The sequence below is a fragment of the Daldinia childiae genome (assembly GCF_008694065.1).
Source record: "Daldinia childiae strain JS-1345 chromosome Unknown Scaffold8, whole genome shotgun sequence".
NCBI classification, from domain to species: domain Eukaryota; kingdom Fungi; phylum Ascomycota; class Sordariomycetes; order Xylariales; family Hypoxylaceae; genus Daldinia; species Daldinia childiae.
The window spans coordinates 1,079,968-1,099,935 of record NW_022984649.1 but is presented as its reverse complement, the minus strand read 5'-3'; the positions used below and the strand labels follow the sequence as shown (position 1 = coordinate 1,099,935).

The window sequence follows — 19,968 nt, the reverse complement described above, 5'->3', positions numbered from 1 at the left end:
GCTGGTGATTTGCATGTGGTAATTCTGGAAAGGGGTATTGCATACCTAGGTATGTAGCTTGAGGAATAATTTTAGCGGTATGGAGTTATGCACAGCATACTTAATACGGATTACGACGAATATAATATATTCAAAGCTCGTGGAGAATCTGTACACAAGGAGTCCTTTATAAATACTAAGGCTTGATGCTAGAATTCAAATCTCGAGCTGAGTACCTAAGTAACCCATATCGTATCAGCGTTAACTCATCTATGTACATCATCTATTTCATAATATCCATCACCCCTTTACACAACGAACCTCTCATGCCGAACTCCCCTGTCCCTGCTCCTGCTCTTGCCTCCCCTTCTTCGACTTATCCACATCATCATCCACCTTCGGCAGCGCCGGTATCTCCACACCCATAACCCTGTACTCAAGACCTATATACGCATCGCTCAGAACCAAGATATCGACCTTCCTCGCTTTCCCGTCCTTATCGGGGCTAGGGAGGCGGAGAGTAGTTTTAGCCGTGGGCTTTGTGCCGATTTGCACGGCGTTGGTTTTAGCGTTGGTGTTGTTGGACTTGGATTTGACCTTGAAACCAGGGCCCTGGCTCCAGGAGACACGCTTTACGCCCAAAACCTCGTCTCGCGCGACGTCGCAGACGATGGCGAACCAGCCCTCCGTCTGAGGCTTTGGATACCGCGGAGCGTAGACGCGGGCCTCGCGCTCGACGACGGGGTTAAGGCGCTTGAGCGAGACGCTGAGGGACTGCGCCGTCACATCCTCGACTTTGATATTGACGTTGGGTAGGATGGAGGCCGCGCGGACGAAGTGGCTTTGTTGGGAGCTTGGGATATTGAGTTTCCGAGCGAGATCCTCTACCTGTGGTCGGGAGAAGCTGCTTAGCTTTTGGAGAGCAGTCTTGTTGTCTTTCAAATTATCGTGGCTGGTTCCCGGAAGGATGGATAGGGGCAGGTCTTGTGGCCAGCGAGCCGACTTGACGCACTGGAGTAGCTTGATCATTTCGAGACAGCTAGACAGATATCCTAGCTCTGTCAAAACATCAATTGACGCCTGGATGATACGAATAGCCTGGTCCAAAACACTGGTCTGATCACCGACGTAATCCGTAATAGGAAGATCGATGCGAGCCATGTGTGCTTGTAGAAGCAGGAAGGCTTTGACGTGAGGATCCCACATTGGCAAGTCGAAACTGCTACCCTCAAATGGGAGATTCTTCGATAATTCTGCATTAATAAGATCTTCGTTATGTCGGACAGGGAGCTCGTCATATTCTGTCGCGCGAGACATCCAGGATAAGACATCCAAGAAGCTTGCTTTTGGCTTTGCACTTTTAACTAGATGCCGGATCGTCTTATGCGATAAGTAGTAGTAACTCATGATCTTGCCCAGCGGTGTCGGGTCTACATCGCCATTAGGATAGATCTCAACACATTTCGAAGCAGCAAGTTCATCTAACGATTTGCTGACCATATCAATCATAAAGTCGTTCGCGAGTTGTTGGGCAGCAATAGTGTTATGCTCCTCGGAGGAGATCTCGAGACCATAGTACGAAGGATTCTTATGTAGCCGGCGGAAAAAGAAAGTCCAAGTTAGATAGTCGAGTGCATCTTGCTTAGTTGTAATCGTTTCGGCTGATACTTCAGCACACAAATGGTTGTCGAGTACGGTATGTAACGACGATTCGACTGGGAAACCAGTATGTAAGAAGTGCTTATAGAAATCCTTCTTAGAGTCTTGAGTGAAGATGCGCGCAACACCAGAGTTGTCAAATTGCGGACGACCGGCTCGACCCAGCATTTGCAATACATCCGTTAGATCCATGTCTTTGTAGCCTTCAATCTTTGCGTCGTAGAATTGTGTGCCTTTGACGACGACGAGGTGGGCGGGAAGGTTAACACCCCAGGCCAGCGTACTTGTCGCGACCAAGATCTGGATCTTATTGTTTAGGAAAAGCTCTTCGGCCAGCTGCCGATCGGATTCGACGAGACCTGCATGATGAAGTCCAATGCCAAAGTTAATGGCCTCCTTGAGTGCATCATCCTTAACCCTGCTAAGATTGAGCTGAAGATCTTCTTCCGACATATTGACGAATCGCCTGGGATTGTCTTCCATGCCACAATAGTTGATCAGGTCTTTCGCAGTCAGTCTTGTCTGCCGTCGTGATGGCACGAAGACGATAACAGGTTTATTAGGACTATGGGTTTTGATAGCTAGGAAAGTTGGCCGGTTCATAGATTGCATCAGGGGGCAGAATCCTCTTACTTCCGGGAACCCGTCGATGTATAACTCCAAAGGTACCGGTCGTACAGAGTGACGGAAGTTGAATAGACCTTCCTTTACTCCAAGCCAGTTGGCCAGATCTGTCGCATTCGCACAAGCAGTAGACATCCCAAGAAGTCTCACGGCATTATTAGTAGATTGGGCGATGTAATTCATACGAGACACGATAATCTCGAGAATCGGGCCTCGGTCACCGGCAAGCAGGTGAATTTCGTCAATGATTACAAGTGAAACTTGACGAACATATCCTCTAGTCTGCCAGCTACGAGATATACCGTCCCACTTCTCGGGTGTGGTGATAATGACATCGGCGTCCTTGATAGTTCTCGTATCTGGCGTGTTATCACCCGTCAATTCGACCAACTTGAGACCAAGAGGTCCAGCAAGTCGAGCGCCCCAGTCCTTTACTCGCTCGCGAACTAAAGCTTTCATTGGAGCGATGTACACAACCTTGGAACCCGGGCGCTCGCGGAATGCCCACCACATAGCCAACTCTGCTGCGACAGTCTTGCCACTACCAGTTGGTGACCCTAACAGAACATTCGCTGGTGTGTGATAGAGCGTGTGGAATATCTGCGATTGCATTGGATTGAAGTATTGAAACCTCTTCGCATATATCTCTTCCAAGCCTGCGTTGTTTAGGGCACTAATGGGTAGCGGTTGCAAGTTGAGTAGATCCGTATACACGCTCTCTGTATCTGGGCGAATAAGGTGCTGAAAAGAGACCGGGTTTACTGTCTCTGCTCCAAGCCATTTGTCCGACACCGCCCTGACGTATATCTGGTTTGGTAGGGGGTCCGATAGAGGAATTGTGAAATTGAGTTCATGATCATCGTAGAGCTTTCTCCTATTGAGTATGAAGAACTCGTGGTGGTAGATTTCAGACGTCTCGGAATTCTCAACCCATATATAGAAAGATTCAGATGTTCCGTGTATTTGGTCGCTCCAGGTGAATTCTGGAGTGATATAGAGCTTAATCCTCAAAACATCTCGGTTTAAAGGGGCAATCTCGGCTTCCACTGATACGAGTGGGAAATGGTCAAGAATCCTCCCTATCTTCTTGCCGGCATTTTGATTATGGACTAGACTACCAATTTCGGCATTCTCCATGTCGCGTAAAACTTCGATAGGGGTATCCTTCTCATCGATTTGGTTGAGTACCGACTTAGGTAAGTCAAATTGATGTAATGGGTGCTGGAATGGCCAGACACGTTTCTCGATAGACTTTGCGAGGGTTAGCAAAACCAGACATTGATGACCCCATCGTCGATTTAATGCAATCTGGAACAAGGCGCGACAAATTCGCCCAGACTGCTGAGCCACGTAGTTCAGATCATTTGACAACGCAAAGTCTTCCAGCTGTGCCCGAGAGATATAAGACTGCAACAGAATATTTGTCTTTGCTTGGGGCGTATCAATTCCACGACCGGGATCACAAAAGACAACATCCTCATTATGTCTTAGCTTAGTCAATTCGTCGGCTTCGCTGTCTCTGGACTGTATGTTGTCAAACTCTCCACTCTCGCTGATCATCTTTAAGTTGTCTGCTTCTGTTGCTTGAGGTTTCATTAACGTGTTGAAGATTTGTATACTTGTCTGCTGGATATAGTATTGGCTTGCAATGCGGCCAATATCTTTGCTTCTTAATTCCTCTGTGGACTCGTTGAAAATAATCATTTGACTTTGCTGCAATACTTTAGCTGCCTGGATAGCAAGCTGTCGTCGCCTCTGGACAAGATTTGGATCATCTCTAATCTCGGCCCATTCGATCCCGTAAGTCATAGGACTTCTCAGCATCCGAACGAAGAGATATGAGTAGCCGATCCATTGTACTGCTTCCGGGATGGAAGTAACAGTGCCTAGAGCAATCTCGGCATTTAAATTGTCGACTAATTTTGAAGAGAATTTTGATTCGATAGGTTGCTGCGCGGTAACTGACCGCCGGTAATGATCTAACTTGTCTTGTGTTGTACAAATCATACCAATACCAGTATCTTCAAACTGAGGCCGTCCAGCACGACCAAAAATTTGGAGAACGTCGAGGATACCTAAATCTATGAATTTTCCATCTTGTGCGCTATAGACTTGGGTTCCTTTGATAACAACTGCCGCAGCCGGTAAGTTAACACCCCACGCAAGTGTTGCTGTACAGCAGAGCACCTTCATAACACCCTCAGCAAACAGTTTTTCCATGAGGTTTCTATCCGATCGAGTCAGACCGGCGTGGTGTATGCCTAACCCCTTGGGCACTAGGTCCCTAAGCTCACGCGCCTTTGAGGACTTCATATCTCGGATGGCTTGCTCATAGTAAGGATGTTCCATAGCATCAAAAAGATCCGTACAATTGTCTTCGGTAGCTTTCTTGTGAAGCATTTTGGCGGTGAGAAGAGTATCTCTTCTAGAATGGACAAACACCATGACTTGATGGCCTTCGATTAGCATGTCTTTGACTTTTTCAAAAGCTACAGCGTCAAGATTATCTCTAGACTGCCTCGAACCAGCTTTGCCTTTAACCCCGATAAAGTGTTGCTCGAGGGGAACTGGACGAAAAGAGGCGTCGAAGTAAAAAAGACCGGCATATCTGTTGACTTTGAGGAAGTCGGCAACATCGACATAGTTTGGAAGAGTAGCACTAAGTCCAACAATGCGGATCAAGGATTGGGTACTCTCAACTTGACGCTCGGTACGCGCTACTAGAGACTCCAGAACAGCACCTCGTTCATCGTGAAGCATGTGAACTTCATCAATGATGAGCAATCGAACCTTTTGAACAAGCTCGGTATCTCCAGTACCTTTTCTTGTAACGACATCCCACTTTTCAGGGGTAGTAACGATGATTTGTGTTTGCACAATTTCGGATTTGGTAAGGTGCATATCTCCCGTAAACTCACGGCAGCGTATACCGAGCCATGCGAGACGCTTCCCTAGCTTATCGGTGATTTCCGCAGCAAGAGCTTTCATTGGGGCGACGTAGACGATCTTGAAATCCTGAGTATCAACAGCAAAATCTGTTGCCTCTGTGTTCTCAATGGGATTTGGCGTTACATATTGGCTAATCGTTTGTAATATTGTCAACATAGCCGCATCTGTCTTACCCGCACCGGTAGGAGCGCAGATCAACATGTTTTCGCTGGTTTTGTAGGCTACCGGATGGACTAGACTCTGCATCCTGTTCAGTGTCTTGTAGCCCTTGAATGTTCGCCGGCAAAGCCCGTCCATGTCGGATATCTTAATAAGTTTATGTCCAGGAAGAAGCGTACCGGTTTTCCCAGCAGGAACTATGAATTCCTCATATTTGTCATGCATTTTCCGCTCGGTACCATCTGGCATACCATACTTGCTTCCGGTATGGCTTAGGGTATTGCCTGCGTTATATGCTTTGTATATGTGCGGGTATTGGGTCTCCTTATGCATACTAGGGGCTAGAGTAGCATTCTTATGCTCAAGGTCCTTCTGTCGAAGAGCTTCATCTCTTTCAGCTTTAGTCAAGAGTCGACCAGTTGGCTTCTGTGTCTCCTGGGCGGCAAAGCCTGAAGTGATTTCATGCCTGCGAGATAACACTTCAATGATGAAGTCGAAGTCATCAAACCCAACAAGATCAGTGAGTGAGGATTGTAACTCGTCCTCGGACCGCTGAGATCCTAAGATTTCTAGAGTCTGTGTTTGGAAAACATCCGGGGACAGACCGTTCTTAGTAGCGATGTTAAAGCACTGTTCTGTGAACCAAGTCAAGCCGGAGCTTCCGCTATCGAGATGGCCATTGGATTCCTCTGGGAAATCGCTACTGTACAAGTCTTCCTCACTATCGTCTATGAAGTCCCAGACATCATCGCCACTGTTGCCTGAGGTGAGGTCTTCATCGTCTAGATCGAAGTCTAAGTCTAGTTCTGCTTGGACGGGATGATTCTTTTCAGGTAGCTTTAAGTTTTCGAGGGCAGTTTTCATGGCGGCAAACTGTTCACGCCATGTGGCTTCTGCCTCGCTCATAGAAGACGGCATTTTTGAGTATAATGATCCGTAGAGAATTTAGTTATAGATCGATCTATAAGTTGTTTGATAGATATCTCTTATACCAACTCTAAAATTCCCAGCAAATGATTTATTCATAAGCGTTTTTGATTACATATAAACGGGGTTTTGATGACTGTTACGCCGATGACTAGCTGCGGCTAAGTACAATACATCATGCAATACCTAAGTAAATCTCCTCTAGGAGGCAGGATTTAGGCATCGAAGTACCTAAACTTCCCTAACTTTCTTCTAACAACTACCTCCTAACACTAGTTCCCCAGAGTTAAAGCCCCGCTACGGACGCCACGGCCCCACCTAAGTTACTCCTATGTACATTGTTAAGGTCTCCTATGCAGGCAAGACCTAGCGGTATGCATAGAGGTACATATGTTAGGTACATGTGACAAAGGCTGTGACACCGACTTCAACTTTTAGATCCATGTCAACTTTCATATTAACTGTTTCTTGATATCATTGCATTCCCAACTAAACTTGGCTAACTTCCTTTTGAGACTGCTCCTTTAAATCTATCCTTCTATTAAGAAGAAAGTGAGGTTTTACATAAACCAGAAAATCAACTACCATATCCGTCCTACCACCAACTCTCCCGAATCCACCGTCTCTTATCTATCTGTCATCATGAAGCTGCATTACATTGGAGTACGTATATATGCGCCTCAACCGCCAACCTCGATTCACGACCACGAATATACCCAAATACCTACAAATTACATACGTGCCAACATATACTAACCAGACACCTTTACTATACAGATTATCCAGAACGAGAGCAAGCCGGGCGTTGAAATAGTCGCCGAGAAGGAGCTAAGTTCCTACTCGCGCTTCACCCGTCAAAAGTACGACCCCGATTAGCCCGCCTGCGATCCCCCTCTTCGCTTACCACACGGGTGCAAGGAAAGAGATGGTTAACTAACGCTGATCTAGCTATGGCGAATTCATGACTATGATCGCGAAGACGGTAGCAGAGCGAACAAGGCCAGGGCAACGACAAGATGTCGAGGAACAAGGTGCGATCACCATCACCATTACCACCATCCCCTCCGACACAAAGCAGGGAGAATACAAATAAATAAATACATAAACAAAACTGCTTCGAACAAACCCGGCTAAACAAAGCAACAGACTACACATTCCACGCGTACGGGCGCACCGAAGGCGTCTGCGGCATCATCATCTCGGACCACCAGTACCCAGCCCTGGTAGCGCACCAGCTGCTATCCAAAGTCGTCGACGAGTTCCTCGCCGCGCACCCGCGCTCGTCCTGGTCCGCCGGCCAGACCCTCTCCATGCCCGAGCTCAAGGACTACCTGGTCAAGTACCAGGACCCGCACCAGGCCGACAGCATCCTCAAGATCCAGCGCGAGCTCGACGAGACCAAGATCACCCTGCACAAGACCATCGAGAGCGTCCTCCAGCGCGGCGAGAAGATCGATGATCTTGTTGCTAAGAGCGATGGGCTTAGTACCCAGAGCAAGATGTTCTACCGTACGTTACGTTGCGTTGCGTTGCATTGCCTTTATTTTCTGTCTTGTTTCTACCCCGCCCACTCCCCCTTTTTGCTCTACGTATTGGGTACGGTGAAACGCTGACCTCCGTAGAACAAGCGAAAAAGCAGAACTCGTGCTGTGTTCTCATGTAGACACCCCACTACTATTACTTGCTAGCTATTGTAGCTAGTACTAGTTAAGCGACCTGGCGTGCTTCCGTCCCGGCATAGTGATGGAACTTGTATGTTGCAGGCTATGTACGGGGATGGTTATTTTATTTCGTCTATCTATATCCGTGGGCATTACTGCCCCAAGCACTTACGTGAACAAGAAAGTGTGAGTGAGCAGTCATTCGTTGGCAGGCCAGTGGGGGAAATATCGTCAAGGTAGAGAGAGAATGGGCTGAGCTGAGAGGGAACGGAGAATTACGCGGACATGGCTACATAGACATTCCCGACCGACGAAGGCGGGCTGGCTTAATACTATATGAATGGACAGACGCGTCGATACGGCATGGAGCTTATCATGGAGCGTATTATATAGGGGCATAGGTGTGTTGTGTTGTTCTAAGCCAACCAACCACCCAAGAACTAGATTCAGATTTTTGACTACCACGAAACTCGATATTGCCCCAAATTGCCCCTAATCCTACTCCCAGCTGGGTTTTCTTCCTATCTGCCATTCAACGGCTCCAGTCCAAAGTAGGGCGTCAAACGATTTACCGTCAAGGCGCATCGTGCGTCCTCTCGAATCCAACTCATACCTCTTCTTCCCCCATCTTCGTCTTTCTCTCTCTCTCATCAACATAGTAAAATGGTAGTAGATAGCTAATAGCTACGTGACAATGACGAGTCGCAGACTCTTTCCGTGATTATCTTTTTTCCTCCAAGGGGTATATTCCGAGCCAAAAAAAAAATCAATAAAATAAGTCCCCTCGCATTACCCTACAACCTGTCTATATGAATGTTAAAGTGTGTGTGTGGGTAATATCTAACGGGGAGGCGCTGCAAACGCTAGGTCGAAGAGAAGTAAAAATGCAATTTTAACAAAATAACTCCCTATAGGGTAAGCTGAAGTAGGGAATGTCGTAAGGACAGACATGAAAAATAAATACGATCCAGTTTGAACCAATGCTACGCCTGGTCCAAAACGACACGTTCACTCTTTCGATGGTAAGCCAGGGGAGACTGTGCTGTTGGCTCTTCTTCAGGAATAACCAGGGTTGGCGTTGCGGTCTTCGTTTCGGCGAGCCTCTCATTCTGCGCGATAGCAATCTTAGGAACCGGTGGCGGCTGTTTCCTAACTGAGACCTTATTTAGCGGCTTCAGCATCTTGCGCTGTTGTCTGGATATCGATATCTGCCTCGCGATCGATAGTTCGACGGGGTTCATGTTGGAACTATCTAATATATCGTCGTCGTCGTCGTCATCCTGGGACATCTGGCTTAGATGCGAATGTGCAGGTGACGCAGGGGAAGGAGATGGCTTTTTATCGCTTGTTGATGAGGATGCTGTAGTTGGGGGCGTAGTATTTGGCGGTGTTATCATTTGCCACTTGGGTTCTTGCAAGTATGAGGCTTTTGGCCGTAGAGGTTCCGACTTGACGATCTCAAACTCGGGAGAAGACGGGTCGGTCGGGGAATCCAGTATCAAACTCGATGTTTCGGAGCTGAACTGATGTTCCCTAGCAGCAGCCTGTTGCTCCCTCGCTCTGGCTAGAGTCGCAATAGTGAGTTTCTCCTGTGGATAACGATGGGCAGGTGGTCCTTTGCGAAGGTGAGAGTTCGGTTCATCGCTAGGCGGCATCTTTTGATGAGATGTAATATGATCGAAACTTTCTTTTAAAGGCGACCGAAGTTGTGCTGGAGAGGTGTTGGATCTTAAACGCGATGGTGAGTTATGAGATGTCTGTGCTGGCTTCTTAGAAGGAGCCGCAGGAAATAAAGCAAGTGATGGTGACATCCCCGCAGGGGATGACTCTCTTCTCGAGACATCATGATGCTTCCTCCCCTATTACAAGAATTAGAATGTGGAAACTGATAATGGCTTGTGTTGACTTACCCTATTATTTTCTGTAGACTCATTGGGGCCTCTTAGTTTCTGAACGGTGACTTGCCGTCGAGCTGATAATGAAGGCTGTGACTGTAAGACGCTTCCAAACATCACGCTGTATCTCTCCATCGTAATCTGAGGGATTTCAACATCTAACAGGGAACCGCTTGGAGCCGTTTTATTGTCTAACGCTATCGGTATTCTCCCGTGTGTTTCCCTACTCCTTTCTCTCAACGTCAACTTTGACTCCTGCGCCGAGATATCTCCCTGGTAAGGCATTGTTTGCGACCTGGATACAATAGGTTTATGCCTTGGCGCTCTTCGTGTGCCGACGGTGTTACTCCTCTCCACTTTCGATTCATACCGAGGTTGGGATGCTAAATCTGCCGGCTGTTCAGGTAAGGGCGTGCCTTTCTGCTCGCTCGCCTTCGAGTGCGAATGATCCGACGACTTCTTTCCAAACATACCGAACAACCTCCATTTCCCCGACTGCTTCCTGCGCAGAGATTTTTCTGGGGAATCAGCAGTGCTAACGCCAGATGCGTGTGAAGCCAGAGACACAGTTGACCCTTGCCAGGTCCTAGCCATAGACTGAGGCGTTCGCAAGTTCCCGTTCGCCGGATTCATCGTAGGACTCCCAAGTGCCATGCCAATTTCCGTAGGATAAACCTCGTTAATGGATTCGGGAGTAGGCATCCTGATAGTTGGAATATATATATTTTGTGGCTGTGATGTCCGCGGACTAGACTCTGGAGTAGGTAGTGGCCTTTGTGTAAAACCATACACCCTAAATTCCGGTCTGGCACCTGCTCTATGATTGATAAAAGAGTCGTCCCTAGAGACTCTCTTGTCATACTTAAAGCTGTTAGCTGAACTCTTCGAACTCGGGCCCCCAGAGGAGCTTGGTCTTAGTGACATATTGACTTCGGGTAGCGGCGTAGCAAGTAGAGGACGATAACATAAACTCGTGGTTGCAAACAGGTCCGGGTAACGCGTACTTCTATCATTACATATAAGAAAGTTATGGTAAGGCGGGATCTGATACACAACCCAGTCTTCTTAGAACGGGGTAGTCGGGGACGTGCGTAACGAACGCATCCGGGCTTGCATGACCCCCATCGGCGGTGGTAGTCTGGCAACGGCACTAGCCAGGTTGCATAGGCGAGAACTACGATCCCTGAGTGATTCAGGCTCCTTAAACTTTAAGGATATAAGCTTTGAATATTGAGAGACTAATGAAAAAGCGCTGATTTGCGATCATTACATACATAGACGGAGTTTCTAAAAACGGACTCAAGGAACTCTTAAAAGAGTCGATGTTTGAGTCGTCCGCCGTTTGAACGGAGGGTATGAGAAAACAAGGTGCGAGTTTCTTATGCCACTAGCAGCTGATCCTTTCGGACTCTGGGGGGAATTGATGTTATTTCCCGACATAGTACCCATTCGCATTATGGGCGGCCTACATACTACACACCATAAAGCCATCGGTTATGACACCTATAGCGGTCTGGGGAATTCCATCTCTCCTAGATAATGCTAGAATATACATAGATGTTATTGGTAGTCGTTTGAAGTTAATGGATCATGGGACGGTTTTTTTGAAGAGGGTGATCAACGCCTAGGATTCAGCTCCAGAATGCATTATGGACGGCGTCAAGGGTGACCCTTGTCTCCCTGGGTATTTTGCTAGTGACCGGGGTGTTTTTGGAATGACGCGAATGGATCCTAGGGGGAAAGGATAGAATTAGCGATGGTGTGGTGTATCAAACGCCAGCACCAGCATTGACGAGATCTTAAGCCCAGTAAGCTCATTCGTAGCTGAACTACTTAGGCTAGAAGCGCTGATACAGCGTGTCATAATAGGCAGTTGTGCTAGACATGCTAGACAGGTATTCAACCGAAGCGTCTATCAGAAGGGTTCGAGAAGGTTTTTTGGATACGGGGTTGTATTGTTTGCGGTGCGTACGTATTACCAAGGAATATTCTGAGGCAACGTTCCCCTTGGCAAATTAGCCCCCGTTTTCACCCAATGGCTCGATAGACAAGGAGAATCGACAGAGTCTCGAACGAGTTAAAGGCTCGGGGCTCAAAGCTGATTAAAGTATGCGGTGTAATTCTTTGTGGATGAGCAAGATACGGCAACGAATAGCCAAGACTAGGAAATGAAAAGGAGGCTCCTTTCATCGTACTTGCAGCGGTACATTGGATCCAAGACTGCATATTCCATATTACTACGTCGTACTTCTCCGATCTGATAGGACGGGAAGCATGTTCGACCAGCAGGGAATCTTGGTCCAACTTTCAACTTGCTAGATCCCTTTTACTTGCATCTTCCAATGGAACTGTTCATCTGCAATGGAACAATCCCCGGACCTTTTTTTGCTCATTTAAGAAAAAGTTCCAGTCAGAAGAACATCTTACTTCTAAGAATGTTCGAGCGTGTCGGCTGTTGTAAAATGAGCGATTACCAGCGAGACTAGATTCATATTAGACAAGTTGTAAACACTAGTTGAACAACGTATCACAACTTGAAGTCGATGTTCGATAAATTGACACATGGCCTTAATATTCTTTAGCAAGCTTGGCTAAATAAATTAGTCCCTCAAGTTTACTTCGTTTTTTCCTTTGAGCAATTTGCGAACAATTTGTCTAGGCTCTAAGCTAAATATCGTTAGATTAGAAAAGGGGTCTACAATTCCTTGCTAGTTTCATGATACCTAAAAAGGTAAACCCCGGTCTTTGAAACATGGAAGCTGCAAACTATCCCAGAACTGCCAGAGTCCGTCTTTAGTCTGTGCTGTTAATATGTACAATCCATCCCGCCTGCCTTACAGAACCGAACGGACCCGGGGTAATCCTTCCCATTATGTCACGTAGCACGGTTAACTTTGCCGGAGATTTTGTCTTCAACGCCGCAACTAAGCCTTGTAGTTATCACCTCAAGCACTTAAGGCTACGCTAAGGTCTGACTCTAAAAAAAATCAAGTATTATTTCGAAACGCGCGGTGGTTTCTTTTGAGGGGAAATCAACAAAGTCGATATTGATAGTTACATCGAGCCATCTTTACTTCTATAAGTAGTGTTTGCGATCCTCTCTGTCAGTGCGGCATAGAGATACGCATAATCCTGGGCGACCTGGCTTAGATCATTAACGATCGACATAGTTGATCGACCGAGACGATCTAAGTCGCATCGCTGTCCGCTCGAATGCTTAAATGGTCGACGCGGCTACACAGGGTTCAACTCGGTATCAAGGTTCCTTCGGGGACGGAACGGAGGTTGCGGCCATCGGCCTAAGCTGATGAAGAGATAGCCCACAAGTGTTATTAGAAATACTATACGTGGTAACACACGTGCCGTTGATAGAGGCTCCCTAAGAATTTATGACTTGCATACGAATACGTGTCAACGAAGCCGAAACGGCTTTAACTTAATATGAATGCTAAATTAGTATTGAATAGTTAGGTTAAATACTTATTTACCTACCTACCTAATATATGCCTGTTTTACATTCACACCTATCAGTGACGGTAAACTCTCATTTAGAGCTTTACTGGATACACCTAGCACTTTTTCGGCATGTCATATCTTAGCTATGTAAAGCGTATATGATTTCATATACGCCCTGTCATCTATTGCGAATAGTAAATAGCTAGTTATACTACTCTTGGATTCTGTATATTTTTAATAACAATGAGGTGCTGGGATCGTAGCGCAATGTGTTGATACTTAGATAATTAGTGATAAAATTGAAATAAGTTAAAAGTCTTGCCGATTTACAGTTCATAGCCCCAAGGCCAACTTACATATTACTTTATAATCATTGCCTAGGTAACTATAAGATATCGCGTTATGAGCTAGTTATCTGAGAAATATTAATGGGGTAGCTACGATAAATATTTTGAGCTAAATACAAAGGAAGAGCATAGGTACCTCTTAGTAGAGTTGTATATCTTATGCTACGGTTTACATACCAGGAGTCCTTTAGTCATCCTCCTGAGCCTACCTTGATTTGACGATGCATACACTACCTAGGTACATATTACACAAAAGAGGGGAGGTTTCCTATGATAGCTATAAGATATATAACATAACAATGACGTTGTTCTTACCGTAGTTATTCTATTAAAAGACACAAAGTTTACGGCCGCGAGTACCTAATGGGTAATGAAGGCGGTGAATAACATGTTGAGCAAATGGGTCTGACAGAGGGTGTCGGATCGTCTTCATGCGCCAAACTAACTGGCAGGGGATACACCGCTGGCGTTTAGAACCAATATATAGGAGTGATAGTGGGTTCGAAGAGCATATTAAAAAAATTGCGCCTTTCTTGGATTGGAGACAATATTTTCTTTTCCACTCGGCCGACAAACTTTTGTCGAGATAGATATGTCGGTGTATAATATAATATATTATATTGTATGTAAAGTCGATTTCGTGATTGGAGATCCATGGAAAGATGACAATAGTCAGATTGACAGATGAGACGGTGAGCTGTCTCATATAGATAGATGGTTTTACAAGATCTCGATTACATGAACATGCGCTATTTATCTTGCATAAATGTTTTTGTTTCGTGTAATACGCGATGATGAAAAGAGTTGAGTTTGTAATGTGTAATGTCACGGTAGGAATATACATAGATAACTTTTTGCTAAGTATAATCAATCGAGGACCTCGGTTCTCTTTCCAATTGGGGCCGATGTACGACGGCGGGGTGATGGGTTTTACCTATCATTATCAGCTGGCAAGCTACAGAACGTTGAGCTTAATGAGCTGTTATCGATGTTGCGTGTGGCTTGACAAATTGCGAATTGTTAGGTGGAATTTTATTAGGCCAAAGGGCGGGGAGGAATAGGGCCTGAAAAAGACCTGCCACTCAAGCTAGTTAGCGCACCGCCCCAGCGCAAATCCAAGCAAGGGTGACCTGAGTGGCCTGAGTGGGTTGACACCTGGATAATGGGCCGGCAGTGGGTTGGCGGGCAGCAGTAATTATGTAAATGGTAGGATAATCCAACCCCGAAAAAAAAACAGCCCCTCATTCATCAGACCGCGCATCCCTATTCTTTTTTCCCCTTTGACATCTGAAGCTTTAGACTGAATCTTCTCCTAAACACGCCAACTTCGCCATAATCCATCCTTTCTCACTTCCTCCTACTCTATTTTGCTTTTTAAGTCATCTGCACACCCAAACAGACAAATAACAAAGTCTAGTAACCATGTCGTGGCAAGGTAAACAAATCCCCCCCCTCCTTTCGTAACTACCTTTCAACCCCACCTTTGTTAGGGGACAGGGCTGATTCTTCGTCATAGCCTATGTTGACTCCAGGTAATTATCATCACCCGCGATCCGACAGCATCGTAGCTACACGCGATTAATGTACTGATCACTCCTTCGTAACGATAGCCTGGTCGGCAGCGGCCATATTGACAAGGCTGCTATCATCAGTGTTGCGGGTGATAGTGTCTGGGCCACTTCGAGCGGATTTACGGTATTTCTGATAACCCCTGTCTTTTATTCATCCCTCCTCGCCTAGTCGCAAACTACATAGATATGAACAATGGTATCGAGCACGTGGACGCATCATACTCTACATACCATTCATAGATAAGGGAGGAGCTTGGCTAATATAAGTCTTGCAATTTATAGATCAAGCCTGAGGAGATGAAGAACATCGCCAATATCGTAACTCAAAGTGCTGGCGCCGTCGAGAAGGCCCAAGCAGATGGTATCCACGTTGCGGGCGAGCGATACGTTGCCTTCCGGATTGAGGAGCGGAGTGTCTACGGACGACAGGTGCGTTAACAGGAAATAATTTCCTCTCCCGTCTCGTGGGCGATCTAGGAGTAGTTGTTGACTGAAATATAAAACCGCATAGGGCCGAACGGGTGTCGTTATTGTCAAGACAAAGCAGGCTATTATAGTTGGCCACTACGGCGAGGCTCACGTAGCTGGCAACTCGACCCAGACCGTCGAGGCGTTGGCCGACTATCTCATCAAGGCCGGATACTAGAGCGAGCGTGGATCGAGGAGTGATAGATATCGTGGGAGAGTAGATGCCCTAGACCGACTGGGAGCATGCTTTGGGACTGCAGAGCGAGAGAGAGAGCTTAGCAAATTTTCTGTTGGTGACATACTTGATGGGCGGCTTAGGCTGTTTCGTCGCTTCGAGACAACCATCCTCCGGGCCGTTCCCCCCCTAGATTCTGCATAGGCACAAATGACAATGGCCTTTTCTTTTCACATGTAGAAAAGTTATACAACGCTTTCTGCTCGTGGCGAAACAATTTTTTCACAACCTTGCAGGCTTATTATATCTTCTAATTTGCTTCTGGGTATCCCCGAACCTAGTTTGGCACTCCCCCCAAAATCCTCTATACTGTCATATACACAATATCATACAGAACCTCCCATTTCCGTCTTAACGCCTGTTCATGTGATCCGAAAATGTCATGGCGCTTAAAATCGTAATTAGACCATCCCTGGTAGCGTGAAATAAGGAGGTAAGTGTATAGTCCGGGCCGTAATTAGGGGCAAGTTAGTAAATAAAAGGAGGCTTGCCCCTTTCAAACGGGCAACTCGGCATTCCGTAGTCCTCCAAAGCCCGGGATACGATCGATGACAAGGCCAATATAAGGACCGACGATTGGGGCGTTTCGTGCAAAACTCGCGATCGTACCGAGGAAGTCTCCGAATAGTACCACGATGCCGTATAATTCAACACAGAACCCAATCAACGCCCATCGCATGAGGATTAACGTCAATCCCAAGAAAAAGGCCGCGGTGCCTTTAGCTTTCTGTTTTCGCGCGAAGAAGAGCAGTGTCTTCTGTGGGCCGATGATGATCGTTAGACCGATTAGGAAGAGGATCTAGAATCGTTAGAGGCGAGCGGTAGTCAGGTTGAGGAAAAGAGTAGCGTACATTGCCCATCGCAAGCCTGTGCAATCGCATGTTAGTATACTTGATAGATCGGACGAAGGATATCTATGCGCAAGGCGGGCACGTGGACACTTACATGGCTCGATCAAAGAACAGCATGACACCTCCAATCAGGAAGAAGCCACCTATAGGAACAAATAGACTATATCAGTTGCTGCTGAGGAAAACATAGGTAGCTATATGCTCGCGCATGTAAACGTAGATGCGCGGGCGCAAGAGCAAGAGTAAAAGCAAGCTGGATTACCACGTACCGCCAGAGCAGAAGGCGACCCCGATTTCTGTGCGCAGCCTCAATGGTTAGTCTATGTATGTAGTCCATTATATTGTATATAATCCAATATTTTAAAGGCTTCTAGGTCCGGTCTTACTTTGGGCGTCTGATAACCACATGGTGGGCATTTTGGAGTCGGCCGTCTAATAAGACGTGACGTATATACCTAGGAGGTAGGTATGTAAGGTCGGTAGGCAGACAGGTATAGTATAAATGGAGAAAGGGAGCCCCGTAAGCTTCGAGCTCTCTACCTAACGACGGGTACCTATTCGTGTTCGTTCAAGGGAGCGTAGGCGTAATTGGTATATCGAAGTTTTAGACCCTTTTTCTACTTTGTAAGGAAAATAATTCATTCGGTTTATTTTAGGTAGGTAAAGCTACATTGGATGCATCTGGAGACGGCGGACGGAGAGACACGAATCGCGGAATTGAAACAAGGACCCCTGGCATACCAGCTGTAGAATGTATTTGGCAGTTGACTAGCAGCTGCCAATGGGAGTATCCTGAGTATCCTAATTTAAAATCGATAAGGGAATTTTATTACTCTTCCTTTCCTGTCTTTTACAAAGTTACATATTTTCACAAATTCTTCCCGGAGTAGCTATGATAAAACTCCAGCATACCGTCAATCTGGCATGAATGATGAGTGAAATTCTAGTATATTCACTTACCACGTTAACTTATCGCTCCTTGCCTTATTTTAAGCATTGTCGGTACAAAAGCAGAGCTCAATAAAGATATTCACAGTAAGAACAAATGGTGAAAAATCAAGCTGATTGCAAATATCCCCTTTGTCAATTAAGCACTGGTGGACCAGCAATCTGAAAAGTCCTTGCTTAACAGACCACTAAGGTATCCCAAATATGATATCCTGCCGCGGCGTCCTTAGCTCACAAGCTATGGTCACTGAGATTGATCCTCCTCCATTCGATCTCGGTACCCGTCAGTCACAGGCGGAGAACAAAATCTCGTATTCCCGATCACGATTAAGCCGGAGCGTAACCTGCCATCCATCACCGAGAGGTGACTGATGCATAGGATAGGCTTGACTTTGTTGGCCGGACATTTCCCTATTATAATTACCACCTCTCTACTCGGTGACCTCTGTCGTAAAGTAAATATTTCTATGCCTTAAAAGACTCCTCCTCTTAAGCTTCATGTAAGAAGCCAAGAATTTTGATACGTCAATGGTCGGAATAGATATAGAAAAGCCAAAGTGACCATTGTTGCATTGTTTAGTAGCATATCTCGTACACCTCTCATATTGCCTATTCCCTCTCATTTTAGAATTGTATGCGCGCCTCTTGCCTCTAGATATTGCTCCGCTGCGCTCTGAGGTAGAGTCCGAATGAAGCCGAACACTTCCTTGCTGTGATACCGTAACCGACTCTTTGGGTCGAGGTAAGGGGCAGGAAGACCGGTGATATCGCAGTATCGCTTTGTGTGCGCGAGCGAAGGGGCTGACTCGATGTTTGTGTAAGTCGCGCTGGGCGCGGCCGAAACGGGTGCACCTCCGGCGCCATTAGGTCGCAGGCTCTTTTCTAGTACAAGTTTCGATAAACTACGCGAGGCTTGAGCGAGGTTCGGTTGCAGGTTCGAGTTGTTGCCACCGGCCGTCTGCTGAGCGGGCGTCGAAGAACCGCTGGTAGAAAGGCCGTCACCATCTCCCGGTGCAGGAGTGACGGTGCCGCTGTTGTCCTGCGGCGTGACAATTACAGAAGCTTCCTTGCGCGAGGCATCACCTATTATGGTCTTGATGTTCTTATTTCGTCGCTGGTTTGGTCGCCAGTGAGGGTTGCGAAAGCTCTTGTGGATGGAATGGATATCAAGCTTGTCGATCAGCTCTTGATGAGCAATCTGGGCTTCTGTGGGAGCAGCCATTGTTGGTTTAATGTTCGTGCAGATATATGAATGTCGCGAATAAGAGGTAGAAAGATGAATATGATGTGTCGTTCGATAATTCCGGTTACGTGTTTAAGATTCGATGTTGCTGCTTGCTGAGTCTTGGTTTCTGTGGATTAAGTTCTTAAGGATGATGATTGTACCTACCAACCCCAAGGCTGGTTCTTAAAACGGATTTTGAGGCGTCTGGGCCGCTGGGTAACGGGTAACATAGGTAGTACATATTTTTAGTGCAGTCCCATCGCACTGTCGTCACTTCCAACCTATGTACTTCGTATCCGTTCCATTTACATTTCACTAACAACATAACCAATAATTCATCCAACACTACCCGACTTACACTTAGATTCAAGTCAAAACTCAAGGCTAAATAAAATGGTACTATTCCTATCGCTCAATTAAATTCACTACGAAGTATTCTAATATATACCTAAATATAGGAGAGCCCTCACGAGCATCAGCAGAATCTTCTGCTATCCCGTATCATCACCAACGTTGTAAGTAACATGGCTCTTAAGCCCCGCCCCTAATTAACAAGTCCAAACGACTTATACAACGCTTATAGGAGAAACTCAACGAGTCTATCGTTGTCATGAACAAGAGCCTTCAGGAGATCAACATTCAGAACATGAACATTGAGCTCGTCGCTCAGATGTTCAAGAACTACCAGTCCAACGTGCTCTTCCATCTAGAAGGTAAGTTATATCTCAACTAAATTAATTGCATGTTGAAGCAGGTTCTAAATTCTAAACTTTGGTATAGCTACGGACAATCTGAAAGAGCCTTCATGAGATGGCCTCTCTTCAAATAGCTATGAGCATAATGAAAGCAAAGCTATATGGTAGATAGTAGATAAATGTTTTTGGCAGGTTACGTGGATGCACTGCTATGAACTCGAGCAATATATCTATATTAGGAAGCTTTCTATTTGCTTATAGGAAGACTTAATGTTATACTCATAAACCAACTAACTATAGAGCCTGAAATCTCCTAGTA

The 19,968-nt window shown here is 46.2% G+C and overlaps 7 protein-coding genes across 7 annotated transcripts; 3 read left to right on the top strand and 4 right to left on the bottom strand.

Moving 5' to 3' along the window:
* Nucleotides 1–303: 303 nt before the first annotated feature.
* Nucleotides 304–6,288, bottom strand: GL218_07067 (putative helicase mug81; the record flags this gene model as incomplete). Its single annotated transcript, XM_033583811.1, has 1 exon — nucleotides 304–6,288. The coding sequence occupies one exon, from the start codon at nucleotides 6,286–6,288 to the stop codon at nucleotides 304–306; it is 5,985 nt and encodes a 1,994-aa protein (XP_033433141.1).
* Nucleotides 6,289–6,939: 651 nt separating this feature from the next.
* GL218_07066 (Synaptobrevin like protein ykt6) lies at nucleotides 6,940–7,960 on the top strand (the record flags this gene model as incomplete). Its single annotated transcript, XM_033583810.1, has 5 exons — nucleotides 6,940–6,960; nucleotides 7,075–7,157; nucleotides 7,246–7,328; nucleotides 7,444–7,806; nucleotides 7,920–7,960. 5 exons carry the CDS (start codon nucleotides 6,940–6,942, stop codon nucleotides 7,958–7,960), a joined length of 591 nt encoding a protein of 196 aa, XP_033433142.1.
* A 981-nt stretch (nucleotides 7,961–8,941) lies between these two features.
* On the bottom strand, nucleotides 8,942–9,769 carry GL218_07065 (uncharacterized protein; the record flags this gene model as incomplete). Its single annotated transcript, XM_033583809.1, has 1 exon — nucleotides 8,942–9,769. One exon carries the CDS (start codon nucleotides 9,767–9,769, stop codon nucleotides 8,942–8,944), a length of 828 nt encoding a protein of 275 aa, XP_033433143.1.
* Nucleotides 9,770–15,078: 5,309 nt separating this feature from the next.
* On the top strand, nucleotides 15,079–15,873 carry GL218_07064 (Profilin; the record flags this gene model as incomplete). The annotated part of the gene is made up of 5 exons (XM_033583808.1): nucleotides 15,079–15,091; nucleotides 15,173–15,188; nucleotides 15,267–15,351; nucleotides 15,510–15,656; nucleotides 15,739–15,873. The coding sequence occupies 5 exons, from the start codon at nucleotides 15,079–15,081 to the stop codon at nucleotides 15,871–15,873; spliced, it is 396 nt and encodes a 131-aa protein (XP_033433144.1).
* A 553-nt stretch (nucleotides 15,874–16,426) lies between these two features.
* On the bottom strand, nucleotides 16,427–17,198 carry GL218_07063 (Protein transport protein GOT1; the record flags this gene model as incomplete). Its single annotated transcript, XM_033583807.1, has 5 exons — nucleotides 16,427–16,729; nucleotides 16,782–16,797; nucleotides 16,876–16,924; nucleotides 17,051–17,077; nucleotides 17,168–17,198. 5 exons carry the CDS (start codon nucleotides 17,196–17,198, stop codon nucleotides 16,427–16,429), a joined length of 426 nt encoding a protein of 141 aa, XP_033433137.1.
* Nucleotides 17,199–18,348: 1,150 nt separating this feature from the next.
* GL218_07062 (Chromatin-remodeling complex subunit ies6) lies at nucleotides 18,349–18,951 on the bottom strand (the record flags this gene model as incomplete). Its single annotated transcript, XM_033583806.1, has 1 exon — nucleotides 18,349–18,951. The coding sequence occupies one exon, from the start codon at nucleotides 18,949–18,951 to the stop codon at nucleotides 18,349–18,351; it is 603 nt and encodes a 200-aa protein (XP_033433138.1).
* Nucleotides 18,952–19,347: 396 nt separating this feature from the next.
* Nucleotides 19,348–19,763, top strand: GL218_07061 (DASH complex subunit dad4; the record flags this gene model as incomplete). The annotated part of the gene is made up of 4 exons (XM_033583805.1): nucleotides 19,348–19,350; nucleotides 19,413–19,469; nucleotides 19,538–19,667; nucleotides 19,735–19,763. The coding sequence occupies 4 exons, from the start codon at nucleotides 19,348–19,350 to the stop codon at nucleotides 19,761–19,763; spliced, it is 219 nt and encodes a 72-aa protein (XP_033433139.1).
* Nucleotides 19,764–19,968: the final 205 nt, after the last annotated feature.